The 22,375-nt window shown below is 38.0% G+C and overlaps 1 protein-coding gene across 2 annotated transcripts in view; it reads left to right on the forward strand.

Moving 5' to 3' along the window:
* roraa (RAR-related orphan receptor A, paralog a) overlaps nt 1-22,375 on the forward strand; it is a 302,985-nt gene that overhangs the window by 71,309 nt on the left and 209,301 nt on the right. Inside the window, exon 1 of one of the 2 annotated variants that reach the window (XM_082159838.1) lies at nt 20,160-20,426. The exons of the other annotated variant lie outside the window; for it this stretch is intronic. Coding sequence (XP_082015964.1) covers nt 20,180-20,426 — 247 coding nt within the window. The 5' untranslated portion in view covers nt 20,160-20,179. Of the gene's footprint in view, nt 1-20,159; nt 20,427-22,375 lie in introns of those variants that run through there. 2 annotated transcript variants of the gene reach the window in all.

Here is a 22,375-nt window from a genome sequence, read left to right on the forward strand (position 1 = left end):
AAGATCCACCAATAGCAAACCACAACCATCCAATCAATTCCCCATTGAGTCCCGCCCTACTTTTTTTCCTTCTTCGAGAAGCCATTTCACACGGAACTATGTCACAATAGGGAAATAAATACTTTCGCAACTTCCGTTCAATGCCGATTTAAAGGGTTTGTGAGTTCCCAGCATACATTGCAGCATGAATAAATGATGCAGTTACTGTATTAAGATAATTTTTTAAGATTAACTATTTTTGTATTAAGTTTGCAGACTTTTTTTTAACTTTTGTTGTTGTTTTGGCATTGTTGCTAGTTATTGGTTGCGTGGTGATGTTAACCCTCTGGGGTTGACGTGTTTTGATGGATTTTTTTTTCCACTTAGCAGCAAATAATACAAATAAAATAAAAAATACAGAACATTCGAAACTGTAAAGGGTCTAGTTTTATTTGTGTACACTCACGATATAACAAAACGTTGTGCTTTTGTTAAATTAAGAAAACAAACATGGTGAGCTTTCTGCCGTCTCATTCTCTGTGAACTTCTTTCTGAAATGCGTCACAAAAATGAACCGAAACGGATACTTGCTACATGCATGTTTTTGTATTATTTTAAGACAATAGTTGAGAGAACCTAAAAATCTGAATGCATTTTTATTTATTTTTTTTATTTATTTTTTTATAACTTGCAATGCTGATAGATAGGTAGATAATCTGATAAGAGAAAGGCGAGCACTGAGGGAAAAGCTCATTTTTAAATTCACTCTCACATATCTTGTAGTCTTGTCAGGAATGTGTACAGGTGGAAAAGAAATTTCATGACCAGATGAAACCATTAAAGGCCTTGGACACGTCACATAATTACGTCGGTGGAAATTCAAGCGGCTGCAAAGGAGATAAGAACAGGGACATGAGGGGCTCATATCTCTCTTATGAAACACGGCACGCATATTCATCTGGGCTTTTGCTCGGTACAGCAGAATGAACAAATTACACAAAGGAGAATATGGTTTAATTAGCCGAGTACCACAGAACTACGAGAATAAAAAAAAAAAAGCTACAGAGCTTATGTTCAGCATTCATGGCCTTACAAATGAGATAATTTTTTAAATAAACAACATTATAACTTTAATAACTTTCATGAGCTCTATTTGAAGCCATTGCAAATGGCAAATAAACATTTGCTTTTATTATTATTAATATTATTATTAGCATTATTATTTCTGTCAATAACGGTGATACTAATGTACAGTAACTAACTTCTAAATAAATCATTTATTTTATTATTATTAAATAATAGTTCATTATATTAATAAATAAATGACAGTTGTTGCTGCAGATTAAATTAATACGCCACTATGGTTTTGCACTGTATTGATTTTCACCTTAGTTGAATACGTTTTTAAATCACTTTAAACCTTGTAGTACGTTTTTTTAAATGGACAGCCTTTGGTTGTTCATTCACTGTTAAAACTGATTTTTCAAAGCTGTAAATTAAACAAAGATTATTACTTAAAAAAAAAAATGGTTACACTTTATTTGGTAACACACCGTGTCATTGTTACTAGTAGTTACTATAGCAATTACTATAAATTAGGCATAATTACATGCAACTACCCCTAATCCTTACCCTATAGTAAGTAAATATAGTAAATTATTATTACTCAGTACTTAGATGTATAATTACTGTGTAACAAAGACACATTAATTAACAATAAAGTGTAACCCTTTATTTTAAGGTGTCTTTATTACAGTGTAATTATACATTTAAGTACTGAGTAATATTTACTACACGTACTTACTATAGGGTAAGGATTAGGGTTAGTTGCATGTCATTATACATAATTACTGTTATTACTATGTTATTACTATATAATGTGTAACAAGGACACTGTAAAATAGTAGAGTAGAAATTGTTTCTACACCAAATGTTTTTTTTTTTTTTGTGTGTTGCTTTATTTGGCACCTGCCAACTGTATCCCACTATGAGGTTGAAGTTAGGCATATGTATGTCATTTTCACTAAGAAAATAATTGCCAATATGGGAGAGGGACAAGGCTGGTCAAAGGCTGACCAAACATGTTAATGAAATGGGAAATTGAATAGTGGTTTCCCTACTGTAAATTTGCTGCACAACAGACAGAGTCACTTAGGAGCAAGAAATGGAAACACTTTGATGGAACACTGAAATCGCTGCTCAGAATTTAAAAACTAGACTTGAAATGGGTTGAGACAGGAAGAGAGTGAAATAGGAGTGTGATATCAAGGTCAGATTCATTTCGCTATACCTGTGTGTGTGTGTGTGTGTGTGTGTGTGTGTGTGTGTGTGTGTGTATGTGTTTGTGTGTGTATGTGTTTGTGTGTGTGTGTTTTGTGTGTGTGTGTGTGTGTGTGTGTTTGAGGAAGTTGTGAGAGAAGGGAAGAAGCTAGTACAGAATGTGTGTGTTTTTAGATATGAGACAGAAATAAACTTTTCAGCAGCCATTACTCCAGTCTTTAGTATCTACTAGAATCTTTAGGTCTACTAAAATAGTTTTTCATGATTTGAATATTAAAAAAAAAAAAAAAAAAACATTATTCTTCACATATTTTTCATTGTTGCAGCACCTCTCTTCCCAGTCTGTCAGTAACGCTCTGTTTAGTTCCGGTCTCTAATAAGCCCCTCCTTCTGAAAAGCGCAGTGCGCTCTGATTGGTCGGCTGGACCAGTGTGTTGTGATTGGTCAACCTCTTTAAGAGTGTTTGGGAAATGTCACGCCCCTTACCATAACAGTGAGTTTCAACACACTACTAACTCAACTCAACCAGGCCTCGTCCCTTTTGTTCTGCGTATGCCTTGAGGTGGAATTATTTAAATGAGGGATATTGTGATGTGTTCGTTCCTGGAAGAAAACTCAAGACTACAATCGAGGCGTTTCAGGGAGTTCAGAAGCAGTGTAACTGATATAGAGAACTCCCTTTGGAGTGACTTTGTGCTTTGTAACTTTGCAGACCTTTTTCATGCTCAAACAGCAACATTACACACTAAAGAAAGCTGAAAATGTAACTAAAAAAGCTTAATAGGTCCTCTGAAGTCTAACTATCTTGCTAACAACAATTCATACAACTAACTAACTAACAATTCATAAATAAAAAAGCATAACTTGAGTTGAAAGTGTGACGAATGTGTCCTGTCAACCCTTCCCATTAAAAGGCAGCTAATATGTTGGCAGTAAACAAGGCAGCTTGCTAAGTTTTTGAATAGAGCTTGTGTGTGCGATAGAGAAAGAAAAATGAGAGATAGATGGCTACCCCGGGAAAATGTGTTTGTACAAAGAGTGAGATGTCACATAGACCGAGAAAAAGAGTGTGTGTCTGAGAGAGAGAGAGACATTTACAGAGACAGGGCGATAAGAAAGGGGAGTTTGAGGGGAAAAAAGTCTGTGAGAGAGAAACTGAGACCGTTGCACAGAGAGAATAAGACTAGCGAGTTAAAGCGAGAGAGGGAGGGAAAACGAGTGTAGGCTACACACACAGGGAGAAAAAGAGTGTGTATGCGAGAAAGATAAGCAGGAAAAGATAGAGAGGAGAAAAAGTGTGTGTGTGTGTGTGTGGGCCCCGCTCTACACTGTGCTGGGGGCCAAAACACTAGAGATTGCTTTGATCTGGATTCTCAGTGTCTCGTCCAATCACAATCATGTCACCGCCTCCCCCACGGCAGCTCACTGTCTCATTCATAGTGCAGAGACGAGCCCAGGCATTCCATTATGCATTATAGACAATTTATAACAGACCTGCACAGGAAGTTCATCTCTACGTTTGTTTTCGGTAACACATGGGTGTGTGGAAGTCCTGGAACCTGGACACATTTAGATGAGTTTTGTCAAAATTATACAGGCAATACAGCTTCATAAATGTATACAGAATGTGTGACATTTTTGACAGCAAAGCAGAGTTTAGTCTTTTTATGCACGATTTATTAATATAAAAAAAAAAAAAGTCAATTTTAGTTATAGGAATTTTGCTGAGCATTTATTATTTTATCAATTTTTAATATCTTAATTTTTTGTGATTTTAGTGGTTAGTATTTTTAGAAATTCTTGAAAAAGTATTTCTATACATCTTTAATTTTTAGTAGTTGTACTGTCTAAATTCAGTAAGTTTTATATATATATATATATATATATTTATATATATATATTTATATACAGCTTTAATTTTTTGTAATTGTAGTATGTTGAAATTCAGTATTTTTATAATTTTTTTAATATTTCTATACATCTTTCATTTTTTTTTGTAATTTTATTATATAGTATTTTGGTATTTTTATATTTCTATACATCTATAATTTTGAGTAATTTTACTGTTCAGTATTTGTAATAATTCTTAAAAAAATATTTATATTTATCTTACATTTTTTGTAATTTTAGTATGTTGTATTTTTTATATATTTCTCTACATCTTGAATTTTTAGAACATTTTTGTATGTAGTATTTTTTGTAATTTTCTCAAAAATATTTCTATCTTTAATGTGAAGTAATTTAGTATTTGTATTATTTTTATAATATTTCTATACATCTTTAAATTTTTGTAATTTTAGTATAGCATTTTTAGTAATCTTAAAAAATGGTTGTATGTACAGTATGTATGTATGTATGTATGTGTGTGTATATATATACTACACAGATCGCGAGTTTTATTTGTTGGTCATTTGTTTTCAGATAGACGAGTTTTATTTATTTATTTATTTATTTATTTAGTCAACTTTTTAAATTAGATGGCTTTTCAGCTCCCATGGGCTTATAGGACAGCAAAGTGTCCATTGATTAAGAACTATGTATTCATACAACCTTCTCATTTGACGTGCAGCTTGCGTATATAAGTACGTCCAGTAAATATTCCGACACAGGGATAATATCTATTTACTCTTCCTCTTCCCCTGTAAACAAACAATCCAATTTAAAATATCTTGCCAAGACGGTACTTACACTCTGCTCTGAATTATCCAAACCTCTTACCGCTGTGTCCTTTTCTTTGGCGTCTCTAAAAGTGCAGTTTTCTGTCTCTGGTAAGTTACAGGGGTGGAATATTTAATGGCGCAGTAATAATAAGCATGCAGTTGGCTGAGACGCTAACTGAAGGTGAGACAGATCTGTTGATAACGGACACTGACAATGAGTGATGGGCGAGTAAATTGTCTATTCTCATTACCTTCCCAGATTGAAATACAGGTTGTGTCATATTCAGCGTAGCCATGGAAACCTGGCACCATATCAGCGCTGAGCTGATACACTGTGGATGGCACATAAGAACAAAAAATACTATTGTTTTGTCTTTGAACAAAATTGCATCATTGAATGAGTGTTTTGACTAGCAGAAGTGTTTATGCATGCTAATAAGTGAGTCAGCAGTATATTATTCTGAAGTGTTGATTTTTAGTGTTCCCTTTGTGTGAAAAGGGAAAGGAAGGTGATGAGTGTTATTGATCTGCTGTTTGCTCTGGTTATTTATTTTAGCATATATACAAGACTTGCTTTATTTTGGGTGTTTTATCAGTTTTTATCTGAAGAAAAGTGGCAAGGAATTACATGACAACAGCGTTTTCCTGGCCTGAAAAAAACAAGCTTTTGAAAACGGTTTCAAAGTGCAGGTTTTTGGAAATGCCGTTACCGTGTACGCTACTAAAACACATATTTGTGAAAACGGTGACGTCATGCGCATGCGTATTAAGGTCTATAGACCTTATGCGCCAGAGAAACGAGGGCGCCGCCATCTTTAGAATATTGTCTTTGAACTTCCGTTTTTGCGGTCGCTCTGTATATTTCTATGGCATTGCTGTCCAGGAGTAATTCACTTTTGAAGTGGATTAACTTAATGTAAAGTTAACAAAAGTTATCATGAGGGTTGTAATGTTTAAAGCAGATGTCTTAACAAATGTCAGTAGACCGGGAAGATTTTAAAACGAGCCGTTCATTCATAAATACGCAAGATCGCTGTGAAAATACAGACCGGAAGTCAAAAGACAACGAGCGTAGCGCTGAAAAGGGGGTGGGGCTACATAAGGTCTATAGGCATATTTTTTACAAACTAACATCGCCACCTACTGGCCTGGCATGAATAAAACAGCGTTTTTAGTCATTTTCGGGGATCCATGATAACGGGGACCGCTTTGACAACGTTGTCATGTACGCAAAACTTTTCAAAAACGCAAAGGAAAAACATTTTTGTTTTTAATTGCCGTGTAAACGCACCCCAAAAGCAAGTACTGAACGCAGTCAAATATTAGTGTCACTGTCACTTGATGGTGGATCTGGTGATGAAGCTGTCAGTAATCAAAGTATTGATTTTGAAGATGTTGAAAATGATCGTTTTTAGAATATGTTTGAGATCTTGAATATGAGGCAGATGTTAAATGTAATGGGAAATGAGCTCTGATGAGGGCAGTGATGATGGTTTTAAACATCTGCTCAAACTGAACCCTTCCAAGCTCTAAAATGAAACAAAATATGCTTTATCAGATTCTTCTATAATTGTTACTCTAATATCAGGAGAGTTTTATATTATCGCGACCATCCATTGAGATCCATCCGTGTTAGATATAGATCCGGGTCGCTAAAGACCAGAATATGTAATAATGATTGACGAGACATTCATGCATTTAAGGGTTAATCACGCCTGACAGAAGAATATATTTCACAAAAACGTCCCAGAACTAACTTTCCTTTTGTCAATGATGCTGGATTAGGGACCAGCACTGTGTGGAAAAGGGGCATCCTGAATAACAACTTAATTTAGTTTAAATGCCTCATTCTGTGCGGCACTGCAAACAGCTTGTCCTCAGACACAGTCCATGAGTCCAAAGCTTACCCAGACTAGACTTCCTCTTCTGTCTGAAGTCATGTTTACAGGAGAAGCCCTTGATATTATTGGAAACCCCTTTGCAGTTCATGGCCTAACTTCCAGCCAGCCCGTCTGACCCAGACGTGACCCGGAAGCACGTGGCAGCCGCCCCAGACTCGAGCTGTGGAGCATCGGTGGCGGGATGCGTGGTCCCGTTCATCAGCCGAAGCTGTTTACAGAAGCTCGACTTCTTTGCATCTGATCACAATGCCTATTCCCATGTTTGCTAGTTACTCCTGCCTCCCCTCTGACTGCTACTGAAGCAGCTCTACCTCGCTGCCAGGAGTCGCTGTATTTTTAGGTTGTTGTGAAGTTTCTTTGCCTGCATAGGCAATGAGATGCTCGCCTTTGGGGAACGTCGGGTTTGAAGATGATGTCCTTTGGATTTGATTAATTCAGTATCACGGGAGAGCGAGCGAGAGAGCTGTCCCCGACTGAAAATAGAAGCCCTGTAAACGACTATATCGTTCATGTTTTTCGCTCCCCTCCCCTCGCTTTTGTCTTGTTCCGGCTTATCTGTGAATTTCGACAGGAGGGGAATTAAATAAATAACGGGCCGAGAGCGAACAGTGGCGTCTGGAGTCACGTGCGCGCGTGTTTACACTCTCGCGCCCGTTTGTTGTGCCTCTCCGTGTTTGTGTGCATATGAAAATGATACTCTCCCCTTAGATCAGGCCTGTCGCCTCCTTCTCAAGCGCTCTTCTCACATTTTCTCTCTCCCTCGTGCTCTTCCTGCACCCGCTTCCTCCCCTCCTGCGTCGTGTTTGTCGTTGGCACACCTCTGTGATGTCTACCATCAGACGTGATTAACGTGATTCAGCTCTATTCGCGAGATCTCCCCGTCACCATTTTGTGCTCAATTTTACACATCATGTTGACGCTCTAGAAACATGGCAAGCGAAGTGCACTTCAAGAAATATTCTAGTTGTATATGACGTCATTGAGTCCTTTCTTGGTCTTGTTTCTACTTGTGCGATTTGTACTAATGGTCTCCAATTTTGTTTAAATTGTGAATTTAACCACAGAAAACCACTATTTTGGGGGTTTTCAGGGTATATTGTGGTTGCATCTTGGGCGAGGGGGCTAATGCATATTATATTTTGATATTTCTAACCAGTTATTCAATGCATATCTTAATATTTATGTGTTTATGGCTTAAAAGATGAAACCATTGTTTCAACCAGATGGTCATTATTGTAATGTTCACTAAATTCAATGTTTTGTCAAATTTTTTTTATTGTATTTTCTTTTGAATGTATAATGACAATGCATAGTTATAAACAGCAAAATGTACCTACATGTATTAGGCTTACTAAAACATTTTTAAAGGGTTAGTTCACCCAAAAATGAAAATTATCCCATAATTTACTCACCCTCTAGCGTATTACGGGATAGCCAGTGATTATAGTTTATAAAGTTAAAAATATGGATATGTTTCATACAAAAACGCATCGCTTTGCTTCAGAAGGCCTTTATTAACCTCCTGGAGCCGTATTGGTTACTTTTATGATGGATGGATGCACTTTTTGGGGGATTCAAAATCCAAGTTATTATTCACTCCCATTATAAAGTTTGGAAAAACCAGGATATATATTTTTAATATAACTCCGATTGTGTTTGGCTGAAAAAAGAGAGTCATACACCTAGGATGGCTTGAGGGTGAGTAAATTATGGGATCATGTAGATTTTTTGGGTGAACTATCCCTTTAAGTAATGAAAAATGCCACACGGATGCAGTCAAATTCAGTTAAAGAGAACTGAATGGTCTCCAATTGTGTTTAAATTGTGAATTTAACCACATAAAACCACTATTTTGGGGGTTTTCAGGGTATATTGTGGTTGCAACTAGGGCGATGGGGCCTAAAGAATATAAAATTTTGATATTTATAACCAGTTATTCAATGCATATCTTAATATTTATGTGTTTATGGCTTAAAAGATGAAACCATTGTTTCAACCAGATGGTCATTATTGTAACGTTCACTAAATTCAATGTTTTGTCTATTTTTTTAATTTTATTTTCTTTTGAATGTATAAACAGCAATAGTTATAAACAGCAAAAATGTACCTACATGTATTAGGCTTACTAAAACATTTTTAAAGGGTTAGTTCACCCAAAAATTAAAATTATCCCATAATTTACTCACCCTCTTGCGTACTATGGGATAGCCAGTGATTATAGTTTATAAAGTTGTAAATATGGAGCTTTTATAATCCTCAGCTTTCTAAAACATTGTGCTAACCATAATGGGTCAAATTAAAGGTTGTTAAAGGGATAGTTCACCCAAAAATTAAAATTCTGACATCATTTACTAACCCTTATGTTGTCCCAAACCTGTATGAGTTTCTTTCTTCTGTTGAACACAAAAGAAGATATTTTGAAGAGTTTAGTTGTTTTTTTTTCCTTACGATGGAAGTCAGTGGGGTCCATCAACTGTCTGGTTACCAACATGCTACAGAAGAAGAACAGAAGAGAGAAACTCATACAGGTTTGGGACAACATGATGGTGAGTAAATTATGACAGAATTTTCATTTTTGGGTGAACTATCCCTTTAAAATGTGTACTGTGACATTTACAGTGTTGATGGGTGTTCCTGTATAATTGTCCAAGGTCGACATTTGTTTGTAGTGGATTTTACTTATTTCATTTAGTATTTTTTTGCATCTCAACATGTCCAAATGAGCCATTTAAAAATGCCTTTTTTTTCTGAGCATTTTTTCAGTTTTTTTTTTTCCGGAAGATTGGCAGCGTTACTCAACTCTGAATGGCTATGTCAGTGAAGCCCTTAAAATTCTGCTTTGTTAATGTCTTCGTCGAGGTTAATGACATGAACAATGCTTACAGAAAGCCCTCAGAAAGATGAAAGGAACATAAAACAAAAGCTCATTTTTTGCAACTTTGATATGCGCCTTTGATACAATGCTAATGAGATCACATGCAGCGTCTTCTGCTAAAATCTATTCTCATCCGTTAATTATGCAGCGCAGATATTCCGCAATTAGACACGCAAAATATTCCACGCACTCGGGTGACGGGAACGACGGCCGCTTCTTAAATACTGACACTGGAATTGGGAAGTTCACCTCGCTGATAGCGGCTAGACAGTGATAGCCAATAGAGTTAGCCGCATTAGCGGTCTGAGGGGGCTAATTGCGTGCGGGTAAGAGTGGTGTGCAACTAATGAAGAATCCTCAGCTTTTGAACACGCCGTTCAACCTCCTTCAGCTCTAATTAATGACTCATTGGAGGAAGGACTGCCTGAGCCTTTTCGCACCTATTATCCAACACTTTAATGGTGCCGTCCTCTGCATACTGAGGAAGTGTTTAAACACGCTGGATAATGTACAACCCTCTCTCTCTCCTGAAGATCTTCCCGCGACGTGTGTTTTTCTAATGAATTAAAGATGGCTTCCCTCCTCTCTTTCTCAGCTGGGGTAAACACCACAGCCGCATAATTTGCATGCAGATTTATACAAATGAGAGTCATGCTTAATGCAGACTTCAGATAATGGGTCAGAAAGTGAGAGACACTTAAAGCCAGAGGATCTGGATTTGTAGATAGAAGCCTGGAGTGGCAGTGTATCATGTGCCTCTTCTAACTCTATTTCTGTGCTTTATCTGTTGAATTGGCATCGTTTGTTGAGATGTTTATTTTTCACTTTGCCAATATACCAGTGTTGAAGTTAACTTACTAAATGAACTAAAAACACTACTACATTTTTCATAATATTATTTCTTTAACAAGTAGATTTTAATTTTATTAAAAATAATTATTTTCAATACAAAAGTGGTGTAACGTGTTAAATGCCACACTGTTGCTCATGCAGCTTTACAGTTGAGGGAAATAATCAGACACAATCTCCAAAAACACAGTTTCTCTCATACTGTATGTAGCTTTGGAAGTCAGTTTAGTGAATCGTGACAGTTAACATATATTAACTGCTTAAAAAGAATAGCTAAATATTAGTTAATCACTGCTGTTTATATCCTTTTAATATTATTTAGTGTAATCTATCCTCTTAAAGTGGTCACCCTTCTAGAGAATTGTATTTTTTTTATATTGCCCTCCTATATAACTTCAGTGCAAACTACTTTTAGGGTATCTCATTTGTAGTTAAAGCACTTTAAAATAATTTGTTTGTAACCTGGTTTGTAGCTTTCTAGTTTTTAGTTCGGTTTCTAGTTACGGGTTTAGCACTTAATACTGCAATGCACACTACCTGCCATGAATCTTGCTGACTATAGGCCCATGTAACTGTGAATTTTCTGACCTGACGCAGACCTTCCGGGTCGATAGTCGTGCTCTGACAGTAGGAGAGGGAGCAAATCAGAACTGAGAGCAAGAAACCAGCATGCCCTTCTGACAAAAACCACTGTTGATGTGAAAATGGCTCAATTAGAGGAGGTTTAAATTGTTAGGGCCCACGTTGGGCCCCCCGGGGCCTGCCGGTGATTCGGTCACAGCCACTACAGTCAATAGTGCAAGTGTGCAATGTGCATTAAAAACGTATGGCTGATGGGCACTCAGGAGCCGAAGGGATGTGGCAGGATCTGCTCTCCTGGTGAACTGTTAAACAAAGAGTCTGAGACGCAATTACCCATGTTGTTTTCCTGGAGTGAGGAACAAAACCCAACACGGTCTCCCTACCTGTTTCTCCTTCAGGCTAAAAGCAGGGTTTAAGTCTTGCGTTTGCAGTTATACCTTGCGAGACTGCGTCAGCATGAAAACACTCAGACCAGTACTCTGAGATCAAAGCATCCACTCTTAAATCAGATGGTCAGACTTGACAGGTAGTAAAGCTAAGGCTCATTCTGACTGCGTCAGAGAAAAAGAGCCCGGACAACTATGCATGGCTCTCATGGTAGGTATAAATGCACAGGGACAGCAGGATCACAGTGGTAGTTTGGCAACCGATAGCTCAACACTTACGTCTCTGACAATTACAGTTCCCCCTGACAGGGCGCACCGGTTCGGTCTCGGTGTTAAGAGACTTTGTCAAATTTGCGGCCCATCAAACACGAGGGCTGGACGGCTGCAGTCAGTCATCCCCCATTAACGCCGGCCCCTATTAGCTTTCCTGCGTAGCCACGAACGATGTAAGTGGCGGAGATGCAGTCATTTATATAAACAGTGTCATGGTGCGTAGGACACGTCTGGCCTTGGTCGCACCGTACCGTCTCAGCGCGCCTCATCAGGCCCTGTGATCAGCCGTAGATGCATAATACATCAGACAGGCCATGAGCATAGAAAGAGACATTCATCACTGTCCACCTTTCAAATTAGATCTCCCAGACAAGGCAATCAGTCATAGGCATCAGTATTCAGAGCTGGGTGAAGCTCATACCGAGATGTGCTCAGCTGGACTCTTGCTCCCTAGGGTGCTTCCAATCCCCTAGACGCTCCAACACACTCCCCTAACAACTGTTTCTAGTGTTTAACCATACATGCGACTGAGTCCGCTCTCCCAGCGGAGGTCCAGCAGCAGACAACGTCCCTGTTCCCGAGTGCTCTGCCGAAATAGTCTCAGGAGTGTCTGTGCTGTCAGTCTAACAACAGGGAAGCTCCTGGATAAAGGCGGAGAGATCCTTCTCTGTTCCACACCTTGCTGTTTTCCATTTCGTTTGTCGTTAGCACGTAAAAGAGAGTAATTCATGTCCGAGAGAGACTAAAGTACAAAACATGGAATCATCCATTACAGCTAAAAGCCCTGGCGGAGGGAAGCGCAGAAAGTCTATAAAGATAAAAGCGGCTTCAGAGCTGAGGCCTTATAGATGCTGGCATTTGGAGATTGAACCGGCTTCACTAGATTAGGCTGAAGACTCCAGAAGGGCTTTTGTTTTTCCTCAACTAACGCCGCTTGTCATGCCAAACACACACGGCGTAGCTCTAACGGTGGGCTTGTGTTGACAAATTAATCATACTGTTTACTAGAGAAGCAAAGTCCATTGATGTGACAAGCTATGTTGTCTTATTTGCAGTGTTATTATTTTTAGTCTGACATGAGCACGGATGACCTAACAATTTATTTAGCTTGGTATCACTGTAATGTTTGTATGGGAAACAAACTATGAGAAACCTGATGTAACCATTAACTCTCTCACTCTCTCTCTCTCTCTCTCTCTCTCTCTCTCTCTCTCTCTCTCTCTCTCTCTCCCTCTCTCTGTTTCTCCTGCTTCTCCTGCTTCCATCCCTTGATCATCCGACTCCAGGTAAGGGAATTTATTTTCTAGTCTTGTGCTCCATCCTATATGCTTATCTGCTAGCACATGCCCTGATAGACCATATCAATATAAAAAGACCCTTGGTGCAAATGAAAACTGGTGTAAAGATATTTATACAAGCCTGAGTGAACCAGAGATGAACCCAAGGATGCATCACCTCAGGGTTCAGGGAGTTTCATTCATTGTGCATGTCTTTTTATAGACCTAATTGATTTTGACGTCTCTGAGCACCTGCAGTCTGATATAATCTTTTTTTTATTTTTTTTTATCGTAATCTGTATGCTCTGTGTTGTCAAATGTTACGGCTTGATTCAGGTATTTTCTCATCTTAGAGTGTTGAATAGAGACATTCACATTGACATAACCCCTGTTCCAAAACTGAGTGCGATGCCTAATTAAGAAGCTAGTTTTTAAAGGAAGAGTTCACCCAAGTTGTTCCAAACCTGTATGAATTCATTTCTTCTGCTGAACACAAAAGAAGATATTTCGAAGAATATGGGTAACCAAACAATTGTTGGGCCCCATTGACTTCCATAGTATGGAGGAAAAAAAACTATAGAAGTCAATGGGGCCAATCAACTGTTTGATTACCCATATTCTTCAAAATATCTTCTTTTGTGTTCAACAGAAGAAAGAAATTTTAAGAATGCATTTGGAACATTCTATATAAGCAGCAATTCCATGCACCACATGGGAGTAGAGTTTGATGTTTGCATATTGCTAAGCTAAAAACACAATCTAGTTAAGCATGGAAATGTATAGAATGCACAAAAATGCCATAATCGCGTTATCGAGTTGCATTCGCTCCAAAGAATAAAATCAAGGTACTGTAGCATAGTTTACTTACCTACCTTGGGAAAACCTTTGCAATCATGACTTGCTATCATGAATTTTGGAACAGAACAATGGTGTTTAAATATGCAATTTAAATGTGGGGATCTTATAGATTCAGTAAAAGAGAAGTCATTTAACAAAATCCAGCTCATACTTACCCTTTTGGACCTTTTCCCAAATGTATTACTTGACAACAAACACTTGTGGTGTATTTAATGGTGAGAAATGATGTAACTCAAAGTACTCCGTCGTGTAGAAGGAAAGGAATACAGTCTCTATTTTTATGTAAGTATTACATAAAAAAACATTGAATACCAAATCATGTAGCACATACATTGCACCTGATTTCCAAATAACATCTATTTACACCAGCTTGAATGTGTTTATTTTCCTGTATTTACAATTTAGTTTTGTTTTGAAGTTTTTAAAACGAGAAATAAAGTAATGAAACAAAGGAAGACCCCTTTTCAAGATAGTCTCTGAAAACAAGTATTACAATTTTACCTAGTTTTGCTTCTCAGGTAAATTTATCTTGTTTTACAATTTTTTAAGATAATATATTTCATAAAAAACAAGATAAGAATACTGATAAATTATTTTAGGAAGTGCACTCCACTTGTGATTTGTATCCCAAACAGACACATTCCACAGAAATCTGATAGTCTCTTGAAAAATTCTTGTCAAGACGATGACATAAAAAATTTCCAAGGCATTGAACATACCTAGAAGCTCAGCCCTGCAAAGCCACTGTTGTGTTGGAACAGTAAATCTGTCCCAGAACTGGCCGTCCTCCAGGACTGAGTCTCTGGGAAAAAAGGCCCATAATGGAGGCCAGAGAGAAGCCTACAGTAATTCTTAAGGAGCTATAGTGTTCTGTGACAGAGATGGGAGAAACAATAGTAAACACATCAAGGTAGATAGTATGGAAATGGTGCAAAAGCATTTTGAATTCAATGAAGGAGACATTGAGAATGTGAATGTGATCAGTAAATGTTCTGAAAACTGATTTTATATATATCGCAAGTCACAATACGTCACATCAGACGTAGAACAGTGATAAACATGAAGCATAGTTGCAGCATCATACCTAGAGTATACTTTTCTTCAAAAGGGCTTGAGAAAATGGAAGGAAAAATGCATTGCTCTTAGAACAGAGAGTTCTGAGGGAAAAACATGCCATCTTCCAACAAAAAAATTACCCAACGCATATGGCTAAAACCACACAGGCTTTGAACCTAAAAAGCGAAAGTTCTTGAGTGGCTCAGTCAAATACAAATCTCAATCCAGTCGAACATCTGTGGAATTACTTGAAATTGGAAGTTCTCAAACAGTCTCCATCCAATTTGATGTAGCTCGAGCGATTTTTTTTTTGGCGTACTTTGCGGGATTCTTGATAAATATAAAGGGACTGAATGCTTGTAGGTATTGCTGGGACTCTACATCTTTTTGTTTTCAAAGATTTTCAGATTATTGTAAAGGAGGTGATGGGGGAGCTAGGTAAGTTCTGGTAAAACACCAGAACATCGTGAACGAAGAAATGAGGCAGTGTTTACAGGAACAGATGCTGAGGGGCAGGAAAAAGATGTATGCTTGCATCGGCCAAACACTCTTGCTTTTCTCTTGGAGCTGCAGTGTGTCACTGTCATGGTTTCCTTGAGGTTGCTAATTACCTCAGAGATGGAACCAATTAGCTTGGCTTGAGAGGTTTCTTGATGTTGCTCTCTAAGTGCCGTCAAAGTCCTTCGATCCAATAAGGGTTTAATATGAGAGAAAGGTGGCAGAAATAGACTATCTGACCGGTAATTACTTGCGTTAACTCTTGAGTTACATTAACAAAACATAAAGAATACATCATTGAGTGCTCTTCAGGTATTATATAATGCAGAATACGACTGAGGAGAAACTGAAAAACAGAGTCCTTGAAAATGACTACTTGTGCAATACTCATTTCCTCAAGTAGATTAATATTTCAGAGGGAATATTTTGATGAAGAAAAGAAGGAAACATTGCTTGAGCCAGTTTCTGGTGACGCAAGTTCAGATGGAGATGTCTTGGAGCCTGAGATCAAGTGGGCCAAGAGTTCCTCCCTCACATGAGTTGTTTTTTTGCTTCATTTAAATTTTTCTCATGCCTTAGGAAAGGTCACAACCCAGATGTTACTCACCTTCCGACCCTGAGAGAAAAAGTCGGGACAAGAGAAAAGGAAAGACAAAAGAGAAGGGAAGAGCATAGATAAGCGGATACATCTTCAAGAGCGACTTGTGCGCTCTCAAATTTCCCCTTGTGATGCTCGACAGGCTTTTATGAGGTGCTAGCACATGCAGGAGTAGGTGAAAGACTCATTTGTACTTTCTGAAGAGTAGAAAGGGAATGGAGAGAGGGCGATCAATAGCTGACAGGACGTGCATTCTTAACGTGACGGTAAGGTGGCTGAACAGGCCCCAGTGGAGCCACTGCAACTCAAGGCTCCACACCGTCCCTGCTCTGACAGGAAGCACACACCTCCGCACACTCGACACCTCGTCCTGTTCCTTAGAGACGCCAAGCCACGAGGATAGGGAGTCGACCAACAGGAAAGGCCAGCACCTACACTCTATTAGAGAAGAAATGAGAGAATGAAAACAAGTTTGCTTCATTTTTTTTTCACGAAGCACCTGACAGTTCCTTGGACGTGTCCCCAGATTGTCATGGCCCCTAATATTTTAGGATCTCAGTGTCTCTGAAGCTTTTCCTGGTTATTTACTGTTCTTTAAAGATGTCACAGACAATAACTTGCTCAACGAGTAAGAAGATGGATTTCCCCAAATCCACCAGTTTTTCACCAGTAAAACAACAAACACTGTTTTTATTAGATATGTGAGCTTTGTAATTCAACCATTTTTGTATCTTTTAGTACAGTCGAAATGAAGGGGAATAAGGGGGAAACTTGATCGGAAAATGTTGCAATCCAGATCTGAATTTTTCCACATGAGCACCATGGCTCACTATGCATAAGCCCCAGTTCTGACATTCCTATTTTGAATTGTTAGTTGTAGTTTCTTTATTACCACTATATCCAACAAAATCGCTATTTTACGTTTTGGGGAATTGGTAGCCAATTCATATGAATTAGTACATTTCATTTTCAATCAATCTCATTCTCATTAGGGATGGACCTTGATGCTTACCTTTTTAAATAATCATACGATTTTGTACGATTCACGTACACATTCTTAATACGAAATCACCACATTGTAACATAGTTAAATTTTCCCTTGAGATCAGGTTGCTATATCTGCCTTCACACTGCAAAGATGGCACCAAAATCATTTTATTATTTATTTTTCTCACGCACATTCAAAGGAAATCAAGACGTTGAATGTTGCAATAGCAGCAAAGTTACATTTGCAATTTTTGCAAAAGTCTGTCAATAGTGTAATGATGCATGGAACAGTTCATACAGAAGTCACATTCAAACCAAGCAGGTTTCTGTTGGTCAACGTGGTGAATTTGCATGGGAACGCGATCCTCCCGATTGGGTGGATTCCTATTAAATTTATCGGATTTTGCAGAGAAAGTTGTATGTGCCATTTCATTTGCACTGAACCTTTGCTTACCTAGACCTTTAACATGTTTTTTAGTTAGTCTTGCCATCATGAATTGCAAATATAGTTTACTCTCACACAAAATGCATGCGCATGCAGCCAGAATCAAACATTCTGGAATATTGCTGCTTCATTACACTTCAGGCCACGTTTTACAGCAAAAATGAGATTGTGCTCATGGCAAACAGATAATCAATGACGAGTGAGGGAAAAGGATTTTAATAGTTTCTGACCTCAAAGCAATAATTGATTTGCTCTATTCCAATCCATTTATTTGCAGCTGGGAGAGTAGACACCCACTTTTTCCATTTTTGTGGAAATGGCAGAAATGGCAGAGTCTCAGCTCTGGATCGCCGTAAGGAAACATAATTACTTACATGAAAGAGCCCGGCTTCCAAATGAGCTTTGAATTTAACTAGCAAAACAAGAAGGGGGGCAGGTGTAGACCACGTCAAGGGTTATATATTTCGCAGGCGCAGCCACGCAAATCAATAGCAATAATTTAATAAGAAAAATGGGTTTTGATTGAGAAAATGAATCGGTTCTCTCGAGTATCAAAGAATCCATTTAGAGTTGTGCCATTACTAGCGCTAATGAGTTGGAGGCTTGCTGTGTCTTGCGCAAACTGAAGGATGCTGATGGCCGTGACCAATATTTGTATTTTGTTATATGTAATGAACCGTGTGTAATGTATCAGACAACAAGCATTTAACATTTCATGCTTTTCTGATATCTGAAAGCTGTTTATAATTTATTTTTTGTATGGAACTATACTGGCTACTTTCACACAGCAGAAAAATAGATTCGTCAGTCCTGTTTTAAAGTTCTAAATATGGCTATATTCACACACAGTTAGGTTATAAATAGAGTGACTTTTATTATAGTGTAAACAATGTTTAGATATATTTTTACTCCAATTAAGGTTTTGGTAACTTATTATGAAGTGCCCATTGCTGGATGTGGATGTGCTGGAGTGGACTCTTGCATTGTCAATACAAGATCTTAACCAAAAATGTATGCACCTCTTGAATGTTGTGATGTTATTTCTATCAAGATACATTTTTGGTCAAGACTAGTCTAAGCAATTTATCCAACCAGACACTATTATGGTTGTTAGTTCTCAAATACTGACCATGTGAATGTAGCTGATGTTGGTTTGTGGATCTTAGAAAAAAAGATGGATGACCGACAAAAATACATGAAATACATGTGGGTACGGAGAGAAAGAGAAAGGCACTGCAGGCGGCGGCCATGAGAGATCAGAGGGAAGCAAGGCTTTGGCTGTGTCTGAAAAAGCGTCTGCTCTCCGTCTTATCCCATCATTCTCTCCGGTCTAGCTGGGCCGCCAATGGCAGTACATGGGTGTTAAAGCCCCCTCTTACCGTGGACAAATGTTCCTGTAGAATATATTGAATCAAATGCACTCCAGTATCACATCCAGGCTTGTAAGGTATACCCAGACCAATACTAAAGAGCTTAGCTTAGACCGGATAAACAATCAGAACGGCGAGTAACAGCAAAGCCCCTGTTTGTCGTTAAAGCTGAGTGAGTGAAAATCAGAGACGGCTCGGGAAAAGGAGAAATAAGCAGCGCCGGGGAGGTTTGATTTGATCTGCGATGTTGGATAATGACAGTTAGAACCAGGTATTGTGCGTGTATGTGTGTGTGTGTACGGTGGGATTTATCTACACAGCGGCACATATACAGTGTGTGTCCACCAGATAACAGCCCAGCGGCAGCCACACAGTGTTGTTTGAATTACAGGCTGTCCTGAGCCTGCGTTGAGGAGCCTTTTAAAGGGTTTCTGAACCTCTCACACACACTTGCACCCTGTCCCAAGCTATCAAAGGCATATTGAGAGGTCATCATCTTTTACATAACCACGTGTGACTGTTATGTCAGCCGGTAAAACTCTCTCTCTCTCTGATCAGGGAGTAGAGTTTTTTGAGAATGTCAGTGAAATGATGTCTGCCTCCTTACTTTAATATACTGCTTAGAAAACTAAAGTTGGCACACTGCACAAGGATTTTTCTTAATCAGCTTTTTTGGCATTGTTCTGCAAGTAAAAATATCTAAACATCCTTAAAACAAGATTAATTTACTAAGACTTCACTCTAAAAAATATCTGTTAAAATAGGGCAGAGTGCACTGTTGGCCTATTAATATAACAGAATTTTCCATATTTTTTTTTTTACAGGTGTTTTACCTGTATTTTGAATTGTTAAATTACTGAGTAATGTCCGGGCAATAAGCTGCCTGTACCTTTTCTGTTATTTCATGGATACATTTTTTTAGTGTTGTTTGAATTAAGGTCATTTTTCCAACAGTGTTGGCATTTTCCCCCCTTATTTTTATTTTTTTATTGTAGGGTGGGAAATATTGAACAATGTCTTTTGCCTTTTTTCATTGAATTAGTTTTTTTAGGGCTGCACGATTTGGATATATATATATTTTTTTTTAAACCACTTTTGCTGCGCTTGTTTTTAGGGCCAAAAATATTGATTTATATCTCAATATGACTAAATTAAGTATTATTATTATGATTATTATTATTAAGAAATATTATTATAATTAATATTATTTTGAAATAAAAATAAGTATTACTACCATTAAAAAATGTATTAAGAAAACTATAATAATAATTTTTATTTTACAATGAAATTGCAATAACGATATCTATGTCTATCTCAATTTCTTCATTTTTAAACGTTAATCCATTCAGCTTTTATTTTGGCGGAAAACTGCAGAGAGCCCTCATAGTTTCTCTTTTGTTGACAACAGCAGTTTATAAGTGCTTCTCATTACAAGTTTGGAAATATGGTTGGCACATGTTGTGTTCCCAAATGTACAAAATAAGCGATCCAAACTCGGAGCAGATGCAGTGTCGGAGTTCGTGTGAAGCAACATTTACTGCGAAGCAAGCTGGTAAAAGCGCATTTATTCATTCATGATTTGATAATCACACAAGCAATATCATGAGGTTGATTTTATCAATTGGTGCAGACCTAGTTTGACTGTTGCATCTAAAAAGTGTCATGCGCAATTTGCAAAGACAGTTAGCACAGTCAAGTTTTGTAGCGCTGCACTATTACTTTTTAAAGCTTTTCTGACTCATAAAATGACAATTGGGACGTTGTATGGTCTGGTACACTTCAGAGACATGCTCGAGCAAAGGGCACACTGCAAGTCATCCATTGAAACAGGGTCCACATTTACTGGAAATGCTAATCTGCTAACAGATTTCATGTGTGAAAGCGACCAGCCAAACGTAATATAATAGAGATTTGTTACAGTATGTATGAAACAGAAAGTCTGCTTTAGATCTTTAAAGGGATAGTTCACCCAAAAATGAAAATTAGCCCATAATTTACTCACCCTCAAGTCATCCTAGGTGTATATGACATTCTTCTTTCAGACGAATACAATCAGAGTTATATTAAAAAATGTCCTGGCTCTTCCATGCTTTATAATGGCAGTAAATAGCTGTTTCTGTTTTGAAGTCCATAAAAGTGCATCTATCCATCATAAAAGTGCTCCACACTGCTCCGGGGGGTTAATAAAGGCCGATAAAAGCGATGAGCTTGTATAAGAAAAATATTCAACAAAGTCAAATTCAAGCATCCGGCAAAAAAAACTAAAGCGCAACTTATGCAACATGTGACGTCGGTTCCGTATGTTCGTTTGGCCGGAAGCTAGTCATTTTACTTTATTAAGTTTTAAATATGGATATTTTTCTTACACAAACGCATCGCTTCACTTCAGAAGGCCTTTATTAACTCCCGGGAGCAGTGTGGAGCACTTTTATGATGGATAGATGCACTTTTATGGACTTCAAAAACAGCTATTCACTGCCATTATAAAGCTTGGAAGAGCCAGGACATTTTTTTATAGAACTCCGATTGTATTCACCTGAAAGAAGAAAGTCATAAACACCTATAATGACTTGAGGGTGAGTAAATCGGGCTAATTTTCATTTTCAGGTGAACGATCCCTTTAAGAGCCCAACACAATGGGTTAGCATTAGCAATTAGCATGCTCATTTTAATCTTTTTGTTTTACTATTTTATAAGTTTTGTTTTGTAAGTGGAACTCAATCACAAGCAGGGCCGAACGTGCCGGTGTTCATTACCTCGACTGACAGAGGCACAGACCGTATTCTCACCTGCTGGAAGTCTCTATGACATCTTTAGGCCTCCAGAGATTTCCCTCAGAGGAAGTGTGTCCCTGGCAGCACACGCGCTGAAGCTGCAGCGAGGGAACTTCAGAGTCAAAATGCCAGACTGAGTGTTTGACTCCTTTCAGCCCCTCACAGACGTTTTTAATGGAGTGCACTCTCTACCCTTCACCTAGCCATAGCAGATGGAGTCGGCTGTTATGCTGCTCCTCTGTCTCACCATCTCTCTTTTTCTCTTTTCTTCTTCCTTTTTTCCCTCCTCTCGCTTTCTGTGCTCTATATCCTGGCCTGTGCTGAGGAGAGGCCATTATATCATATTAAGTCTCTTCAAACAAGGTTTTATCTGAGAAGTAGGCTAGGTCTATATTATGAAAACTAGCTTTACTCTTTTGAAATAAAGGAGTTTGATGTAGACTAACTGTAAGTGTAAAAGACCCTTTCTGGAAAAAAAAGAAAGCTTGTTCAGAGATCATCATAATCATGAGGTTATTAACATATGGATGCTTACATTTACATATCAACACCTGTTCAGGATTTAGCAACTTTTCGCATTCAAACGAACAATGTGAATTGTTGCTAAACATAGGTTATAAGCATGTCTTAAAGGTACAGTAGCAAAAACAGGCACAAAGTGAAAGGGTGGCAGATACAATAAAATAAAAAATAAAAATGTTATACTACTCAACTACAAAATGTAAAA

The sequence above is a fragment of the Leuciscus leuciscus genome (genome assembly GCF_965113295.1).
Source record: "Leuciscus leuciscus genome assembly, chromosome: 25".
NCBI lineage: Eukaryota > Metazoa > Chordata > Actinopteri > Cypriniformes > Leuciscidae > Leuciscus > Leuciscus leuciscus.